At 39.9% G+C, this 20090-nt stretch overlaps 1 protein-coding gene across 1 annotated transcript in view; it reads left to right on the forward strand.

Moving 5' to 3' along the window:
• The window catches only part of LOC109038001 (uncharacterized), an 86719-nt gene extending 66883 nt beyond the window's left edge, over window positions 1-19836 (forward strand). The window contains exon 2 of the mRNA XM_019052909.2: window positions 16427-19836. Coding sequence (XP_018908454.2) covers window positions 16427-16782 — 356 coding nt within the window. The 3' untranslated portion in view covers window positions 16783-19836. The remainder of the gene's footprint in view (window positions 1-16426) is intronic.
• Window positions 19837-20090: the final 254 nt, after the last annotated feature.

Raw genomic sequence — 20090 nt, forward strand, 5'->3', positions numbered from 1 at the left:
TGGGGGAGTAGTTAAATCGCTATTTTAGATCCGGCTGCTCCGTTCACGAAGCTAACTTACAACTGAATCGGACCGCTTGGGACCTCTAGTCTCCAGTTCAAGAAAAAATAGAGTCATTTTTTATGACAAACGAAGAAAGACTAGTTTTAAATTCATTTTCCACACGATCACTCACGATGAACGGGTTTAATTCAGGTCAAAACTAGCAGCAACTTATTTTGCAATCTTGTTAAAAACATGAAACTCATCTCCTCAGAATTACATGCGGACAAACCACCAATTTAAAAACATAGCCCGCCCACCGTTCCGTGGAAGCTACTTGCGTCACGAACTTTGGGATATTATGTCTTGAAGGTTAATGGATCAGAGGTCAAAGCGGATATTTAGAAGAGAGGAAAAGATGCGGTTGAACATTGATTGGTCGGATACCGGATGAGGCAGGAGCACGATCTATAGAACCATTAAAAATAGAGTACCGATGGAGCCAAAACTCTTCCGATGAGGTTTATAATAATGCATCACTATTTCTATTTTTCTCTGCAAATACGGGAAACAAAGGGGAAAAGTACCCGAAAAATTACCTAACGAAAAGGGAATTTTAACAAAAAAATCCCTTTGCGTTAGGTAAAAGGAATAGGGACCTATTTATTTTCATTTCGGCAGGAATTAACTTGAAATATAGTTATTCCCCGAAAGTTTCAAAATGCGCGACAGATTTTTAATTCCATTATTAAAGGCGATACTGTCATACGACGCAGTAAAAAGCACACACAAAGCTCAAGACTCAATGTGTAAGTTTGTTAATAAATCCTGTTTCATTTTCATGGGAAAATTGGGCAGAAATATTGGAGGAAAAATTTAAAATTTAATTCTAGATTTACCTTATTTTTCATTTTTTTTACCTCCAAATGGTCGTCTCACAATTCCACGAAATAACTACATGGAACAGCTCGTCGTGATTGGCCGGAACATCAGTCAATCTGAGACAGGGCGTTGGTTAACGCAGAACACGAGCTTTGCCCTCAAGACACGATCATCTGCCCATTTCATCGGGAAGTGAATTACCTTCCTAGACTGCCTTCGAGATTTGAGAACAATCGAAACGGCGCCGATTAACATCTCAATACCAGTTAATAGTCACGCATGAACTTGCAAGTTAGAGCATCGAATGAAATCAAATCGTCGCTAAATCGTATACATTTCGACCTGAAATCCTCTTACGTAACAATGCATAGTGGATTGTTTCAACTTTTAAGGGCAATCACAGCCTATTACTTTTCTCTGACCGGACGACTTGAAATGCTTAAAAGAAAAAAGACTTATCCGCCCATCGCAAGTCGAAGTGCTCTGCCGGTTTTGTTTGTCTGTCGACTCTTTTCAAGCTTAGGATAAAACTACCACGTGGAAATAACTTGACGTTCGAAATGTAAACAAAAAAATTAGTTCGTAGGACCCGCCGATTCCACAAGAAAAAAAAAAAAACAGAAAACTATAAAATGTTTACCGGTCAACTAAGAAAGGAATGTACTTAAATATTTTTAATGAAAAGTTGTCCTCTGACTCTAATTTTTTTCCTCCTTTATATCTTTCCACGGGAGTACGGCCAAGCAAAATTTATCCTCCTTACTACATTCACAGCATTGTGGCCCGCCCTTCGCTTCTCAATTAAGAAAATATTTTTCAATCGCCCTGAAATGAGAAAGCAAGTATCAAAATTAAGAATATAGTCAGTTAATAACAGCTACAAAATATACGGAGAAGTTGCACTGTATTATTGCTTGGTTTTTGCACCTTATTATTTGAGGTTAAAAGAGGGGACGATAAAGGGTGCATATTACTTCAGCTCTTGTTGAAGAACCTTCAAAAGTGACGAACAATAATTGCAGCTCTGCAGCCAACGTGCGTCGTTGGGTTCCTCACACGAGTATCAGTGGCGTGGCGTGCTTTGCGATATATCGGTTAATCGGCCATTTAATCCAATGGAAAAGTATCGATAAACAGGGTGTTCGCAGCGAACACCTCAATAATCGATTATTTACCACAGCTTTAAATGGGAAAATATCGATAGCCAGTATCCGAAAATCTGCCCAAGAGTAATCCGCCCCAAGTCCTCAACGATTGAGGAATGCCGAACTCGAAAACATTCACTTGGCTCATAGAGAGCCCCGGGGGAAATTAATTGCACGTATAAAGACAATCACGTCGGGTTATTTCAAGTCCGCGGCACGGCTCAAATTAAGAGGATAATTACTTTAAAAAGGCGGCAGCGACGGCGCGGCTTATCCACCGACGACGCGACCCGACCAATCCCGATTGGCAGCGCGCTCTCGCGTCTCGTCTCGTGATCTAAATTAATTAGCAATTCCGCCATTTTGAGGAAGAACCACGTAGCTCGATCGGAAAGTCTTTTCAGATAGGTGGTTCTTGCGTAGCGGGACAGAATTCTCCGCATCACGAACGTATACCTGATCAGCGCGCGTCAGTAAATAGATTGCAGCACTGACTACAGCTTTCCCGCGTCAACGCCATGAGCGGGCGTTGCCACCATTGGCGTGGCGTGCTTTGCGATGTATCGATTGATCTGGCATTCAAAGCATGTAAAAGAATCGATGAACAGGTTTTTCACAATGAACAGCCCAATAATCGATTCTTTAACACATCTTCAAATGGGGGACTATATCGATACTCGATTATGCACGCCACGCCACTGGTTGCCACAAAGGATGCACCGTAAAAAATCTCTCAGCGAAATTGAGGGTGAGAGGTGCCTTGGTGACAGTAAATCTGCTCAAAAATGTGTGTTGAGACAGGAGAAAAACAAGCAAAAATATTGTTTTGAGGCAATCACAATGGAACTACGTAACATCATTTCAAATGCGCTGTGGAGGATATTATGATATCCATGTCGATTTTTCTTGAGAAAGTGTCTCATTTTCTCTCATTCGTATTGATGTGATATTTTTTTCTACTAAATAGTTCTGATTTCAAGTTACTGAAATATTGTAATTTCCAATTTGCAATTCAATTCTGTTCACTCGTTCTGAAACTTTGATTCTATAGCCCTCCACTTTTCGTTCTTTCAACTTTATGAAAGCTTTTACAGAGTTTTTAAAAAGGTACCTTGATGAACATAAATCTGACCGTACGAACCCTACATCTTTGCACTAGAGGGCAAATAGGCTTATCCTTTAAGATTAAAAAATAGGCACATACATTTGTGGAGGGTATGAATTACCCACTCTCAATAATTGATTTTAGTTCGTTATTGAGACCCCGTATCTACACTATGGTCAGGGAGTTTATTAATATGTTTTGAAAAATATTTCGATTTCATCGTCATTTCATGGGAGGTAAGTTATTATTGAAAAAATTCCCCACCATTTTCTTGACCTCAAATTTTAGAGCAACTCGGTTCATTCATTCAGGAAATTTTGCGCCTAATGTCACGAAATGATTCATTTATGCGCAGCAGTACAGCACATGCTCTCATAGGCGCAAGTCGGAGATAACGTTGGATAACAGCGCAGGATCTGTGGTGGCGGACAACCAATGCATATTCATCAACCAAACTAAATTAATGGAAGGAAAAATAAAATAAAATCGCAGCCATCAGGGGTACCAATTACCAAGGGGGGCATAGTGGTGGATTAAGGATCTTTGATCTACGAGCGAAAATAGTCCAGGAAGGCTGGAGTGCCTAGATGCCGCCTAAAGAGCGGCTACATCAAAGCAGTCTGTGGGCGAAACGGCGCGAAAACTGGAGGGGGCAATGGCGAGCGTCACTAAGTTGCCAAAGCTTTCCCTCTTTCGCAGTGTCTCCAACGATGAAATTCACGGATTAACCCACGATTTGACAACGCCAATGTCGGATCTCGCCTGTAACCGCGTGCGATTTCTCAGGAGGAAAATCATTAACCGCAGTCATTAGAAGGAAGTGCCAAAACGTCAAGAGTAATTCCGTAATTTACCCCGCTGGAGAGGAGGACGTCTCAACGATAATTGGCAACATTGTATTGGAACTCATAGTGCAATACGTCTTGACACCGGCTAAAATTCATTTATAACCAGGCGTCGGCGTCCCCGGGATACCCTGTACTCGCCAGTTGTCAGGTCGAACGGCGGGGTCCTAGAAGTTGCCGAAAATTTTCGAGAATTTTGCCCGGCATGGCAACCTCGAGTCGTGACCTGGCGACCCCTGGGTCTTGTCGCTTTGATTTTTTGTTTTTGCTCTCGGGCCCCCAAAGTATCCTTTTCTTGCGCGCTAATTAATTTTTTGCACCTTTGTTTTGTGCAAGCCTCCTCACCGGGTTTGCGGTTGCTTTTGATTCTAAGATATTAGTTCAGCCGTCTTAATGGATCCAAGCTCAGACGGAGTCTGGTTTTTTTTTCCGTTGTTTTTCTTGTAAATTGAAAAGAAACCCAGTTTTTCTTTCTGAAAGCAATGTGCTCGTTCATCATCCCATTTTTAATACATTTATCGAATTTGCAACTAGACTAAACTTTACCGGAAGCAACTACTATCCCGGTTTCCTTAAAAAACAACGCTTATGTGCTACTAGTTTTCCTTTGCAGCGAGGTACCTACTTTTATAAGTGAGCCAGAAATAGTGGTTCCTAATTGCAAAATGTTGTCTAACCGATACTAGATTGACTGTCGCTTTAATCTCGCAGTGAGGAACCATTTTTTCTGGCTCATTTACAAAAACACCTATCTGAATTGATGCACTAATGGCATATATCGACGGTGAAACTACCAAACCACGTATCTCGTTTGCGGTGTTTAAAAATCTACGCTCACATTTTATTTTTTTGAAGTAGACCAAATCAATATCATTCCTGGAAATTTTCACGGAATTTTCTCCGCACAAAGAGGAAAAATCACAACAATTTTCAAGACTGGATCTTAAGTAGTTTTTTATTTAAAAAATAAAGTATGACAGGAAGTCTGCGACGTCGCAAACCGAGATACATGGTTTGGTAGTTTCACCGTCGATATGTTGTTTTTTAAATGAGCTGGCCCCATATTGCCAAATGCTGTCGGTTCTGAGTCACTAAGAAGAAGAATGCAGTTTGGAGCTGAGGTATGTGATGAGAATTATCGGAATGCAACTTATCTGAATGGATGCAATAATGGCATATATGTTGTTTTTTAAATGAGCTGGCCCCATACTGTCAAATGCTGTCGGTTCTGAGTCACTAAGATGTAGAATGCAGTTTTTGGAGCTGAGGGATTCGATGAGACGCAACTTTTCTTAGGTCCTACCCTTTTTTTGTGTGCCTTTCCTGCAATAGAGGATATAGAGTCATCTGCATCACCGACGTCATGGTGACAACACTCGCGATTGAAAAATCCGCACCCTGCCCCTGGATCCATACTAGGGTGCGGGAAATCAATTTATAAGCGATTAGCTACACACTGCCACGAGAGGCATCTCACTGTGTTGTCACAATGTCGATGTAAACTCCAATTTTTCTCCCTGAAAGCAAGAAGCACAACACACATCAATAAGAGAACTCGAAAAGCATGTATCTCTATTATGCGACATCCTAATTATTCCGCCACACTTAATTTTTCAAATGGAAACTAAAACAATGTCCGTTTTTGATCAGTGTTGCTTGTTTTCCATTTCTCGTGAAAAATACATTTTTCGATGAAAATGTTTTCGAAAAATCAAGATACGTGTTCTTCTTTTTTCACCTTAGATTCTATTCTTAATGTTTTCAGTCTATTTGTCGCAGACAAACTAACAAAGTGAGCTTTTTCTTCGAAAAACCATGAAAAATATCACGTTTTAAAGACCGAAAAAATGTTGTCCAATACTCGACAACGTTTTTGTAACTGTTTTGCTTTTGCAGGCCTCTCAAGAATTTTTCTTCTTTTCTCCATGAGCTTACAATTAAAAGTTGGTTTTAATTCCTCCTTTTTATACGCAAACATGCCCAGACTCAAAATTATTTAACTTCCGGTTTTAGGCTCGAAAAAAACTCCTTTAACAGTCTCCGAATTTTTGTCATATTGGTTAAGCATGTGATAGAACTTCAGCATCCCTTGCAGGTTACGCGCTACTCTCTTTTTCTCGTTGGTAAAAGTTTTTGATCTTACACACTGAAAATAAAATCTCGGTACATTTACTAAGAAAAGGGTAAAATTACCAAGAATTCAGGGTTCTATTGGATCCCAGTTTTTTCTCGGTAAAATTACCACGTATGGAATTGGTAATTTTACCGAGAAATCTCGGTAAAATTATTGAACTTTCTCGGTAATTTTACTGGACCTTGGTAAAAACGCCAATATTTTTTATCGACTGTGGTAGAATTACCGAAATAAAATGTCAAAGTTACCGGGAATTGATTACCAATAAAAGTGGTATTCTTACCTGAATAAAATAGTAAAAATGCCGGTTTTTAGGTAAGCTTACCAGTCTATCTTGGTAAAATTACCGATAATTGGTAAAAAAAAAGTAAGATGGTAAAGGTACCAACGGACCTTGGTAAAAACGCCGAGAATTTTTTTCAGTGCAACCCTCTTTCTACATGTGAAATTCGGCAACATTGGATGAGGAGACCCCACGCGGGATCGATTCTGCATGAAGTCGTACCTTTAATTAACTTAAACTTTGACAAAGCGCCGAAATTTGCCGCGTCATGGCCGTAATGGCCTCTCTCCAACCGCGACCGAGGTGCGATGAGAGCGATGATCTGGTTCACGCGTTCCGTCTTCAAATCAATGCATATTCAATCCATAAACGCTTGGCCGGGCGCTGCGCCACTCAACACTCAATTATTACCAGTTTTGAGGCTCAATATGTCTATCACCCCTTCGCTTCGCACCCCTCTTGCACGGAGGGCCGAGTAGACTCTCAGACCACTTGGAATTAGGCGCTCGGAAATTTCCCTGGAAATTTATGTTTGAGTCATCTGAAAATATTGGTAGTTAATTTTTCATAGCTCTTCCGATGGCGAGGATGAGGCGTGATAGAAAACCGAGAGTTAATAAGCATCGTAAATGTTATCATGTTAGACGACTTGGCGGCCTCAAGTAGGCCCCTAAAGACGGTGGACTTATCTAGAGGTACTTGCTGATATCTGCAATAATCAAATTCGACCCAGTAAATCTCCAGAACGCGAGCCATGGCTAAAAGGTGAAAATGTGGAGAGTCAGAGAGCCTAAATATCTGATGAAAGAAACGTATATCGTCCAATAATGTGGACTGTGATTTACAGAATGATAACAAGGCAATATTCCAGTTTAATCGGCATTTGTTTTACGTATCTGTACTTGATCGCAAAAATGTGCAATCTTCTAAACCACTCTTGTGAGGTAAATGAATTTGTTTAATCTCAGCACCAAAAACGATTCCTCTCTACATAGCTCTATGAAGAGCCACAGGGAAATTTTTCTCAGAACTTTAGGATATCCGGAGAAAATCACCACAGCGCGATTAGAAACTTCACATTCGGCCTTCCTGATTTAGCTAAAGCTCCACTGGCGGGTGAGCAACAAGGCTTGGAATCAGCATCTGAGTCAGCTTTGGCGCAGCGAGCGGCTTCGGTGCAAATTAAAAGAATGAGTTACGACGCTTACGGTCTAAACGGTTCCGCGCAGTATAAGACAGTGTTGCTCAATTTCCACTGAAAAATATATTTCTGGGACGTTTAGCTTTTCATGATAAGATCTATCAATCCTCGACATCTCTATATATACGAATCATTCGAACGGATGTGAAGCTCGACATCTCTACACAAATCATTCGAACGGATGTGAAGCACTCTGACCAAAACATAATTGTAAAGGCACCATTGCCAATTGCCGGCAAATTGCAATCTACCTCTGTTGAGTAAGGAAAAATGTAAAATCCAGAATCGAAAAAACAAGAAAGGAAGTATAATTATGCTAAGACTTCAAACAAACATTTTTTTTTCTGCAGAAATACATGGCAACACTAAGCACACTCGCGAGCACGTGAAGTGGTATCACTGACTTAGGTTTGGTTCCGATAGGCAACTAAACTAACTACCTGGCAGTGCTGAGGGTATCTTCTGGATTTGATGGCGCTCCACGGTGTGGTTGTGATTTTGAGGATCTTCACCGCCGAAAGCTCTACCATGTTGTCGCGAATTTTGTAATTTGATGAGTTAACGCGCATGCCTCTTGCAAATTGCCAACGATTGCTGATTGCATGCAACAAATCAATTCTTTGCAAGATGTTCGATTTCTTTCAATTCATCCAATTCATTGAACTGTTTTAAAATTATGTCCAAACGGAAGCACCATGGTTGCAAGCATGCAACAGGTGCATTTTGCCTTATTATCATCGACTAGGCAAAAACAGATCCAAAGCGTCAGAATGATCCCATCCCTGGAGATAGGCTACATCCAGGCTAAATTTTAAAGCGGAATTTAAGGTTATGCAAACTTCAATATGATAAGGGTTACTCCTACATCATAAAATAGGAGAGAAGTGTGACTTCGGATTACGAACCTGTCTCAATAAAAATATATTTTCTACACAAAACGAACGCGCAATGAGACAACGACGCGTCCGGCCCGCGGAGAAAGGGAGCAAAGACAGTGCTTTATGCGACCGCAGTCGATGCTTGGACGGGTAGAGGCAGCCAGACTGATTGGACACAGGAATTATCGTCGAACCCTTTGACTTGCCGCCCAGTCCGGCTGGCCGCTTTGGTAAAACGCGCCTGGGATTTCGTTGCCCTGGGCTCAGAAAGTGCTTTTCCTGCTGAAATTGGTACAGCAACTTTACAAAAATAGACCGGGAGACCGGTATCTTCGGAAAAGTGAATTTTCCCCTAGAATAGACCATCAGAAGAGAGACAGTGCCGATGAGGCTTTGATGATCGAATATTCGGATGTGTGGGGGTTTAGTTTTATTTGTGTTGTTTTACTTTGTGGCGAGAGCAGTTACAAGGGCAGGATTGGGGAGCGCAGGGCTTTTCTCCGCTTCCGAAGAAAAGCTCAAAATTACTGATTGTGCATTAGGATTACATTTTGCGATGAGGAACCACTATCTCTGGCTCTACCATAAAATCACCCTTCTGCATAGGGAAACTAATGGCATATATGTTGTTTCTTAAATAAGTCAGAAATAGTGGCTCCTTATTGCAAAATGCGGTCCATGAGACATCTGCATGTTTCAATATTTTGCAGGGGCGGAGCTCCGAATCTCAGTTTGAAGCTGGGAAAGCCTCTTGGAGCCTCCTTGGTGCGGGAAGTCTTTTCGTGCTCCCCCAAACCCCCCTTACAAATGTATTCATCTACTCTTCAAGGGATTACCCTATATAGTTTCGCCCAAATTCAGTTTTCTGGTGCAATCTGAATGAGGACTTTTCAAATGATTAAACCCAATCATATCATCAAACACCCATGAAGAATGAGGAATTTCAAGCTAACAGACTCCGATGAAACGCAAATACTCGTTTCAGGCTTGCATCGATGATTGATCATGTAATTGATGCAGACAGCATGGGAAGCAATGAAGTTTAGGTTTGGAGTGAGTCAGTCCTCGTGAAGCATGGTGTGACAACCGAACTAATTTTAAGCTAAAAAGAGCAGTCAGACACTGATGAGGGAACCAAGCTCCTCCTTTATTGGTCAGCATGCAGTTGCGTAGTGTCAAATTGAACCTAAAACTTAACAATCCGCAGGGGCGTCTCCTCATCAACTTTTAAAAACTTTGCATTACAATGCTCTTCTATGAAGTGAAAGTAAATAAATTAGTCACTCACTTCTCTCAAAATTCACAACTGTAAATATTGAAAAAATTTAAAAATTGAATTGAGATTACTCAGACAACCATTTTACAACTACTCTCAGCCAACAGCTTCGTGACTTCAAAGGGTGTATACTTTAATATACACACTGAACATAAAAAATCAAGTATTTGTCATTTCAGACAGAGAATTTCAGAGAATAACTCACTGGTAAAAAAATACCTCTTGGACCAATGCCGCGGTGCATTGACTTAAGAGTCCAGTTTCTTGTCGCCGGATTTAAGAGTCTTGAATTCTTGTTTCAAGCGGATTTTGCATTGATTCAATTCAAAATCCGCTTGAAACAAGAGTCCAGACTCTTAAATCCGGCGACAAGAAACTGCACTCTTGAACCGAGAGGTTTTTTTTACCAGTGAAGGCGGGACATCCGAGGAAAAAATTGCGTCTAGCTCTCCTTTTTGGCCTTTTCTTCCTCCGAAGATAAAATCCATGGAAATAAGGCTTAAAAAGGAATAAATAGATGAGATTGGGAAAAATATGGCTAATATGGAGGTATCCTACTCAGGGCCTTTCATCCTCCGCTGGAGGCTGGGCCAGGTAACGCAGGAGGTGAGTTACCCTGCCTACCGCCGCACCGGCGACTGGCGTGAGTGATTAGTTGCCGCCATCAATCAATGAATCAGATCATTGTTTAGTTATTCAATTAAATTCCTTTCTATCATCTTTGCGCCCCCTCTTCCGCTTTCACGATTAGGGCGCGTTTGTACTTGCGGTAGACACTCCATGTTTTAATTTTATCGGCGATGGTCGCTAAAGTAGGCATCACGAATATTACCCATTTCTAAACCTGAAAATCAATTGTTTTATTTTAATATTTAACGTGAAGCCCGGTGTGCAAGTTTTAAGTCAGTTTTTGCACTCTTTCAAAACGATTTTCAACACAGAGATTTGGTCCCTTCGAATCGAAGATTTGGTCAATTTGACGTAGGGAAAACCAACAAATCGTCGCCTACCTGACATGAAGGCGTACTACACTCTGCAATGAACCTTGTCCTACATACAATTCAATGTTTTTTCGGGCTCATCTTAATGTGTAGTTACGCCCTTATTTCAGCCAAGCGACGAAATAACAAAAAAATTAACCAACAGCTTATGTTACTTCGTCGTGTTTCGCTCTTATCATATTAACACTTTTGTTTGCTCTTTCCTCCTGTGTAGTAAGAAGCAAATTCCTTAAAATTTGCAGAGAAATCCACAGAACCTACTCTTGGAAAAAAATTCAAATTGCCCAGTTAAATTTGGCAATAGCTAATGTGGCTTGGTTCCTCTCTGCCAAACGCGATCCTATCCGTCCTAAATCTAAGTTCTTTTTCTGCGGCTCACAGTGGATCGAGTCAATCAGGAAGGTCGGACATGAAATTATTGACTAAAACTCCAAATTTTGATGTTCATCTCGTCACATTTTAAATTTTAGGGGTGTTTTTAAAAGAAAATTTCACGAGAAAACCAATGGCACCAATTTTTGAACCCCGACATTTTGTATGAAGGGAGTTATAAGCCTCTAAAGTTTCCAAATTTTGTCCTACCTCTACGCTATTGACCCGATTCACTGTGCGGTACTTTAACTGATGCGCTTGATGTCAAAACTGCAGGTGCAAACTTTGACTGCATAGCAGAAAACCTCTCCCGTCCGTCGCAACCAAGTTTTCCGAAGTTTCTCTGGAGCGCGGTGCAACTATTTCTCATTGGCGCTATTGATTGCGAAGCCCATATTTCCTGATTCCATTTGAAATCCCGTGTAAAACATAAATACTCGCATCGCGCCGAACCGAACCTGGCCGATGCCGATACTTAGCCATAATTGTATCATGTCGTCAGAAGCTCGCGGTGCTTTGTAGTATCCCGGCCCCGGCGCTGGGCGCAAGTCGTCCATCCTCCGGGATAAGGGTCCAAGTGCATTTTGAGTAGAGCTCTCTCTCCCGTATAACTCAATGCTTCCCAGAGCTCACGCGAAAACTGGGTTACGCCCTTAGGAGCGGCCAAGCGCTCGCCGCCCGGCCGAAGACAGCAGTAATTCAGGAGATCTTATTATCGTGTCTTGGTGTGCGTGCGCGAGAGGAGGTGTGGGTGAGCCGCCAGATCATGCAACTACACCCTGCTCAGAAACATTATTAACCCCGATCCTGAGAAATCATGCTTCTTTGGATATGTTGCAATCGTTATTTGTGTACGGATTTACTTTTCCAGTTGATTTAGTACGAGGTATTGAATTTTTTCTCCTCTTTTTCGGAAGGGATAGATTTTTGAAAGAAAAAAAAACCCCGTACGGTTTCATCATAAGTCTTTACTAGGTAGCCAATAAAATGTTTCAAGAGTATTTTCTCTTTTTCCCCTTTTTTTCTACCACGTACGATGCTCTATTTCTTTGGAGCTTTGAAAGAGGTCGAAAAAATGCTTTGAGTGCGCGATCAAGGCGCAACCAAAAAAATTACCCTCTAGTGTTTTAACTTTAACGAATACTCCCGCGTAAGTTAGAGTCTTAAAAGTTAGTGGCCCAGCAAATCCTATGTTTTTAGCAGGTTTCGTATATGAAAAGTTTTCGAAACAAACTTGGATACATAAATTAGATCTTACATAAAAAAAGAAAGACGCAGAAAATTAGGGTCTACAATTGGAGTTCCTAGAAAACAGAAATACATTCTACGGAGTAGGGTTAATACATAAGCACTTGTAAAAAGGATTGTCATTCGGGAGACAAAGAAAACGCACAAATTTTGAATGCCTCGCTCTGAGGAAAAATATATTCATCACGACTAAGAGGCCCGTTCCCTTAGTAGTTTGTTTACCCTCCTGAGGAAGCATAAAAAAATAACTTCTTGCGCTGAATGAATGTTTTGCAACAGCGACAGTTTTCATGTCGCAAAAAAATATTTAAGGATTTTCAAGTTGTTACCGTCTAAAAATTATCATTCCCAAAAATCCACTTCCATAATGTCTGCTCCTTGTGGTATGAATCCAATTTTTTAGAGAGATCCTTTTTGAATCCTATTTTTAAGAGAAATCCACATTTGTTAATCCAATTTTTTCTAGAGAGGAAAATAAAATTAAAACAAAGAAAATTTGTGAAAAATCGCGGCGGAAAATTCCTTCAACCCCGTGAGACACCTTGTATTTCTAGGGCGGAAAGGGTGTGCGGAGGAGATTAAAGAGGGAAGGAGCGAGATGAGCGTCGTGAGTGGAAGAAGGATGGACTGATGGAGGTTGGCGTGCGGGCGAGGTGCGAGGGGGAGGATGAATCAAATTAGAGAGAAAAAGATGGATTAAAGAGGAAGGCTAAGGTGTTTGTGCGGTGTTTTCTCAAAGGATGCCGACGCCGTAATACTCGGATCAGGTGTGACGGGGGCCTTAAGGCGGCAATCTCAGTTCAAGCGATGCCGGCCCGTTTTTATGAAATATATGAGATGTCTCATCTTAACCAACTTTTGCGGTAGCACCCGCCGAAGCCGCGCACCGCCGCCTCGCTGCCACTTCTCCGGGAAATTCCTCAATTTTCACCCTAATTTATTCACACATGGACATGTCGATGACTACAGTCGAAAAATGCGTACCTCCAATCGCAACGTTGCAAATCTCCGCTCATATATTTTTTGTCTTCTTTTTTTTTAAAGAAAAAACTAAACAATATGTTTTCATAAAATTTTCGGTTAATTTTCTTCATTCACACAATAACGTCCGAAAATTTTTCAAAAATAATTTTTTATGAAAAAATTAGAAGATAATTTAAGATTTTTAAACGATGAAATGAAGACACGCATTTTTAACTGCAGTCATCGGACATGAAATAGTCATAAAATTAATAAAAATCGTAAGAAACTCACCGGGGTTGGCATCATCCAGTGAAACATGATTTTTCTCACCTCTCTAACTCTAGTTTGATACTAAAATTGGGCGCCAAGTTTTGCATTTTAGGTTCTTTATGGGTGTTTTGATACCCGGCAACTTTGACCTCTCATTCTGAAATCCCAGGTTCAAATTTTGAATCTCATGGTGACAAAATCCAATGAGCTCAATTTAGGTTCAAAAAGAGATGACATCAACATCAGATTCATGTTGTGAGGGTAGTGCATCAAGAAGTTGTCCCACCTTACCCATCTGAGCTTGCAACCAATTTTTTAAAACATTTTCAAAATGTTGCTCAGAAGTTTATTCTTTTCTAAATACCGTGAAATCTTGTCGAAGTTTGCCAAACTGGAGGTAGATCCTTTATAAGTTTAGCATGAAACTGGTTCAAATGCTAGATCATTATTTTACGCCACTTCCTCTTTACGCCATGAGCGTAAACAATCTCTTCCGATCGTGATAAAACTAATGTTCTTGTGTTCCTGCAATATTTTCAGTGAGCAAATCATTCACGTTTTTCTCTTGGAAATTCTATATTTGTCTGCAAATACATCAAAGGTAATAACTTAGCACAACCCCTGATTGTGTCAAGTCTTTAATCGGTCCTTAAGTTGATAACGAATCGAGAGCGAATCAGGGATAAGTTAGGAGTCAGGGATAGGTGATATACAGTTTTACTCCGCGGCACTATTCAAACACGCGAACCTTTTTGTATCCAACATCAGGCACCATTGCAGGGGCGGCGATCCCTGTATCCAGCCGTGGTTCCCAGGTCCGATCGCGATGTTGCCAGTATAGCTATAAATTCCTCCAGTTTCCATGCGACAACACGAAGAACCAACAGAATAACGTGAAAAGACGGCAATGGCGTCGATGCCTATACCGCTCGGCATGAAAATATTTTGAATCGTCCAAGGTCCATTTAAATGATGTCCGATCCCCGTTTTCAACACCCACCGTCGCCCGAACCACGGGTTTACATGCACTTGTTCGTTTTCGGGGGTGCCGCCGCGCGGTGCACCGTGTTAACCACTCTTTTTACGACTTTTCATTGTTCACCTGTCAACTCGTTTCCTCGCCTATCACCACCTCGTTTACACCGATTCAACTCCGGAGTCACCATTCACCGCTTCGCCGGTGGCATCGCCACCTTTATCACTCTTAACGTTCGCCGTGGTCCCCGGGAAGATTTAGTTCGTCCTTCCGTTGGAGCTTTTCAAGCCGGGACCTGAGAGTCGACGTTAACACTTTATCTTGTTATGCTGAGGAACTCGTTTCAAAATTTGAGGTGGTCGCCAGGATTGGTCATTGGTTTGACGGATATTTAAATTTTATCGGCTTTTTTAAGTAACATCTGACACCTATGCATTAATTTTAAGCAAAACTCCGTTCTGAAACTTTCTTTTCGTTTATTTACGTCCAAAATTTCACTAGAAATTTGTATGGAGAAGATGTCGTAATACGGTTAACAATATCCGGTGTAGAAAGATATCAGAGGTAAGGAGGTGTAAGCACGTATAGGGTTTTTAAAAGATACATATATCTAATTTAGCATTGAATCAGGTTGGACTTAATCCTTGTGCAATCGGTACATTCTGAAAATATGAGGTGTAATCGTCTAAATCCAGTTTTCTCGGTTGTTATCAGCATGTATTTTATGACGCCTATAGACGAAGACTTACAGTTCCGTCACAGATTCATATCCTTTTTTCGAGCTCGTCAAAGTTGTCATCGAAGAGATACCGTAAAAATTCTTAATTAATAAAATCCATGAAGTCAACATTTACTTAGTATCATTTTATAGGGCTTACATTATTTTTAAAATCAGCTCGCTTGACCGTAACATGATTGGTTTGTTCGTCTCTACAATTCTTACCTTGCGTTTAAGTCTCCGAACTAGTCACTGTGGAATCGATTCTCAAGCGGCTTTGAGTTGAAATCGCTCGTTAAGTTAAAACCTCTGATACATTTTAGTCTTATATATTGACTTTACGGTTGAATCATCCGCATCTCTACAATGTTTACCTTGCGTTTAAGTCTCCGAACGTATATACGTTCATACAACGCACACTGATTCTCCAGTGTGATTCTCCAGTTTCTCTCTATGAGTCAACTTGACTCGCTATATGCTCCTGCTCCCGATAAATGGTAAAGTCTCTGGTTTTGACGCCAGGAGCGACATTTAAGGACTTAAGGAAACCAATAGAGTCCCTACCTGCTTTTAAGAGTTGATGTCTTTACAAGCTTCACTGTTAATATTCTGTTCTCATTTTGCGGATGAGATTGAGTCAACTTTAACTGTCCTTTTGAATCAAACTTGATTATCTCTCAGTATACTTGATTTTAATTGATCCCGTATGACTCTAGTTGACTCAAATTAACTCTAAATTACTTCAATTGCTTATAAGTTTGAGTCAATTGACTCAACTTATCTTCGATGTGGGAATAGAGAGGTATCATTTCGAACATTTATTTCGGTCCATTTCTATCTATTTCGAGTCGTTTTCTAAAGTTGTTAAATGTCTTTTCACCACCGCCACCACCACCCCCCTCCCACTCCTACTAGGGAAATTAGTAGATTTTGTTCCCCTTCCCAAAATTTTCCTGTATTGTCTCTCCTTCTTGAAGTTACACCAGCCCTAACAGTCTTTCGATTTTTTTCTGTTTCAGACGCGCATCCCCCTTCCCCCTTACGAAAATCAGCAGATTTTACTTCCCTACCCAAAAGTTTCCTGTTTTTCCCCGTGTCCTTGAAGTTACACCAGCCCTAACAGTCTTTCGATTTTGTTCTGTTCCAGACGCGCAAGGGAACCCGCTGAACCTGTTCAACTCGCGGCAGCAAGCGAAGAAGAAGCGCAAGTCGCGGACGGCGTTCACGAACGTGCAGATCATGGAGCTGGAGCGGCGGTTCATCCACCAGAAGTACCTCTCGCCGGCCGACCGGGACGAGATCGCCTACCAACTGCGGCTCACCAACGCCCAGGTCATCACCTGGTTCCAGAACCGACGCGCCAAGCTCAAGCGCGACATGGAGGAGCGAGCCAAGGACGTCCGCGCCACCGAGGTCCTCACCGGACACTCGGCCTTCTTCGAGAACGCTCAGAACATGGCGCTCCTCAAGAAGAAGCCCGTCGTCAACAAGGAGGTCGACTAAGTCAAACCCAATTTTCGATAGGCCCTTCCATGCACGTCGACTCCAACATACTCGGCGTTCTTCAAGAACGCTCAAAACTTGGCGCTCCTCAAGAAGAAACCCGTCGTCAACAAGGAGGTCGACTAAGTCAAACGAAACTTTGGATAAGCCCTTCCATGCACGTGGACAGAAACCAGTGAACAAGTGGAGATCTTGCTCAGAGGTCTGGGTGTTTATGAGTCAACCGACGAATTCTTCAAAATTTCCAGAAAAGAAGAAAGATATTGTCTCCCAAGTATCTTACTCAGGCCGTTGGAAGCTCTCAAAGCACTCACACACGTACTGGAAAAAATGTCACTTGCACGGATCTAGAGTCTAGACTCTTAAAAACATTGACAAGAAAAAATACTTTTGATTCAATCAGAATTTTTCCTTGAATCGAAAGGAAATCCGCCTAAATCAAGAGGCTCGGCTCTTCGATTCAAGGAAAAATCGGATTGAATCAAGAGTATTTTTTCTTGTCAATATTATTAAAAGTCTGGACTCTTTGATCCAAGCGACTTTTTTCCAGTGCATCAAACGAGTAGCCACTTCCGTGAATACCCACCTTATGTACACAAGCACAACAGAATAGGTAAAAAATTTAAAAAAAGGGTAAAACAAGGTTTAAATATTATAAAGCACTATGAAGGCAGGACGTGTCGAGCCATTATGGGCTCTTTTTCGGCCGCAAAAATATAATGAAAATGAATGTAAAATTTAATGGCAATCTTACTCTGGTTAGTTCAGTTCTTACAACGCAACCACTAGCAGCCGGAATCAGGTTGCCACTCAATTTCTTATTAAGTTTAATTATATTTTGCAGCTGGAAATGAACCCGTGACGGTTTAAAACCTCTTATTTTTTAATGTTTTAACATTTTAGCTTTTTTTATCCATTTTTTTAAATTTGTTATTCTGGCGTATTTGTACTTTTGGGCTATGTTATTTGTGCATTATTCTTATCGATGAAGGAAATTGAGTATTGAAATTTGAAAGAAAACTCAGCAAGAGAGAGATTTTTGTAATTATTTAATGAATGAAGCCAAGAAGATGGGTATTTTATTAAATGTGCACTTGACATTAAAAATCTTGACTTACAACGCCTAAAAAAGTAATTTCAAGTCGCCTATCATTCTCACGGTTTCCTACTAAAGTATGTTTCCATAATTAAATGAACGAAAACCTAGCTCTTGCTCTCTGATCTATTCAAAGCATGTGATGTCGGACTGAAACGCAGGATCATCATTTAAAGCGCTGTGATCAAGTAAAAAACTTTCGAATCCTCAAGAAAAACCTTCGTGTACCCAAGGTCAAATTGTTATCACAAATAGCTAAGTAAAGTCTCGGTTGAGAGTACTTCAAGGTACGACGTAAGTCTTTCAAACCCCCAGAAAACAAGACCCTCCTTGACAAATAAGTATACTGTTTCCTTGCTCCTGAACTTTCCAACTTATGTAACGTATTGTTTGTTTATTTATTTCTTCTTTCACTTGCAATCAATCAAAGTATTGAAGGTTAATGCAATCTGCGTTTTCAGCGGATTTGAGCGGATGTCATGTAATGATGACTTCGTAACTGTGATATTTTTCCCCTGTTTTTTTTGTATAATGTCAATCATAAGATGATTTAGTGCTTGTTGTTTTTTGCCCTTACGTGTATAAAATATGTCCATATCTAGACTTTCACATCTTCAAAGTATTTGTGTTCCATAAAAATGTACATAGTACTTTGGTCGTCAGGAAATTTAAGTATATAGAAATTTGTATCTTGTAGTGTTGTCTTTCTTCTTATTTTGAGCTTTTCTATTGCTCTGAAATCTTAAAAAAGCCTGAATCTGATCTGGGTTTATTCTACGTACAATATTTTTTTCCACACACTTTTTAAAGGTATTCATACTTGTTCATTAATAATATATTTCATTTATAATTACAAAAGGCTGTCTCTTAGGAGAGTTTCTAGCGGTGAAAATCTAAACATCTTCACTTGCTATTATCTTCAATTTTTTTAAAAAAAAAAATAAGTTTGAGTATTTTATTCATTGAGTCGATTTTTCCGAATAAAAGAGCTCCCAGTAATTATTTGTAATACTGACTTTTCTCAAGCTAAATGAACTTGAATCAAAATATTGCGCTGGTATAAAGCAATGATATCAAAAGGGATCTACTATTATTTTTTAGGAATTGACAACACATTTTAAAAATAATGAATTTATTAACTCGTCATATCACACTTGGCAAAGATTTCAAGCCGAATTCAACAAAATTCGGAGCCTTTCCATGAGATATATTAAACCTGATGAAGTTTCAGGACCGTGTATTAATAATATATTCTGTAGATATGAGAGATGGCTTTACTTTTTCCTTTGATTTTTCTGTGATATTCTTATTAGTAATAAGCGTATCTGTGTAGTTCATCAATAAATAGTTCTCCTTTAAAAAAATAAATAAAAAGACCCACCGCAGTTTTGTATTTTTCAAATGGACAAAATTTACCGTAGGTTTCTCTTTAAAAGAAAAAACAATCATATTGGTGTAGAAGAAAAAGTTACATTTTTTAGTTGAAACAACAAAACATTTTCCATAATAGTAGTTCCGAGTCAAATATTCGAATTGAATACATACCATTCACCAATATAAATTGGTACATACCAGACAGCTTAATCCAAAGTTTTTCAAAAAGGATAAGTATAGGTTATTGCATTAGTTCTAGATGTTAAACATTGTTGTAAATAGATTTGTTTTTGTTGCAAAATAAAATCTTGCCTAGGAGTCTACGCATTGATTTAGTCACGTTGTTCGTTGAATACAGATAATTTAAGTTTCCTACCTCTAATGCATATATGTTCGTGTTTAGTTTCCCAACTAATTTTTGTACGTTCGTTTCGACTCAAAGTTGAAACTAAATGTAAAATATCACGTGTAAATCTTAGTAAATAACGTTACTATTGTAAACATGTACAAACCTGTAGAGTAACGGAAATGAAATAAACTGAAGTTAAGAATATTGATACATAATACTTATTCCGCACAGAAAATCCGATTTTTTATTTGACCTTTCTTCTCCCATATAATTCGATCATGATGTATGATCTGCTGATAATATGCAAATAAGAAACATTGAGTTCGAACTTTCATGTTGAATCTTGAAAATAGAGTGCTCTCACAAGAAGTTGCTGATAATATCACGCACAGTGAATAACAAGAGAAAACGGCAAATACAAACAAAGAGCTCGGCTTTTTTAACACTAATGGTACTTCAAAAAGAGGGAAAGTATATTTATTAAAATAA

This window comes from Bemisia tabaci, chromosome 4, assembly GCF_918797505.1.
Source record: "Bemisia tabaci chromosome 4, PGI_BMITA_v3".
NCBI classification, from domain to species: domain Eukaryota; kingdom Metazoa; phylum Arthropoda; class Insecta; order Hemiptera; family Aleyrodidae; genus Bemisia; species Bemisia tabaci.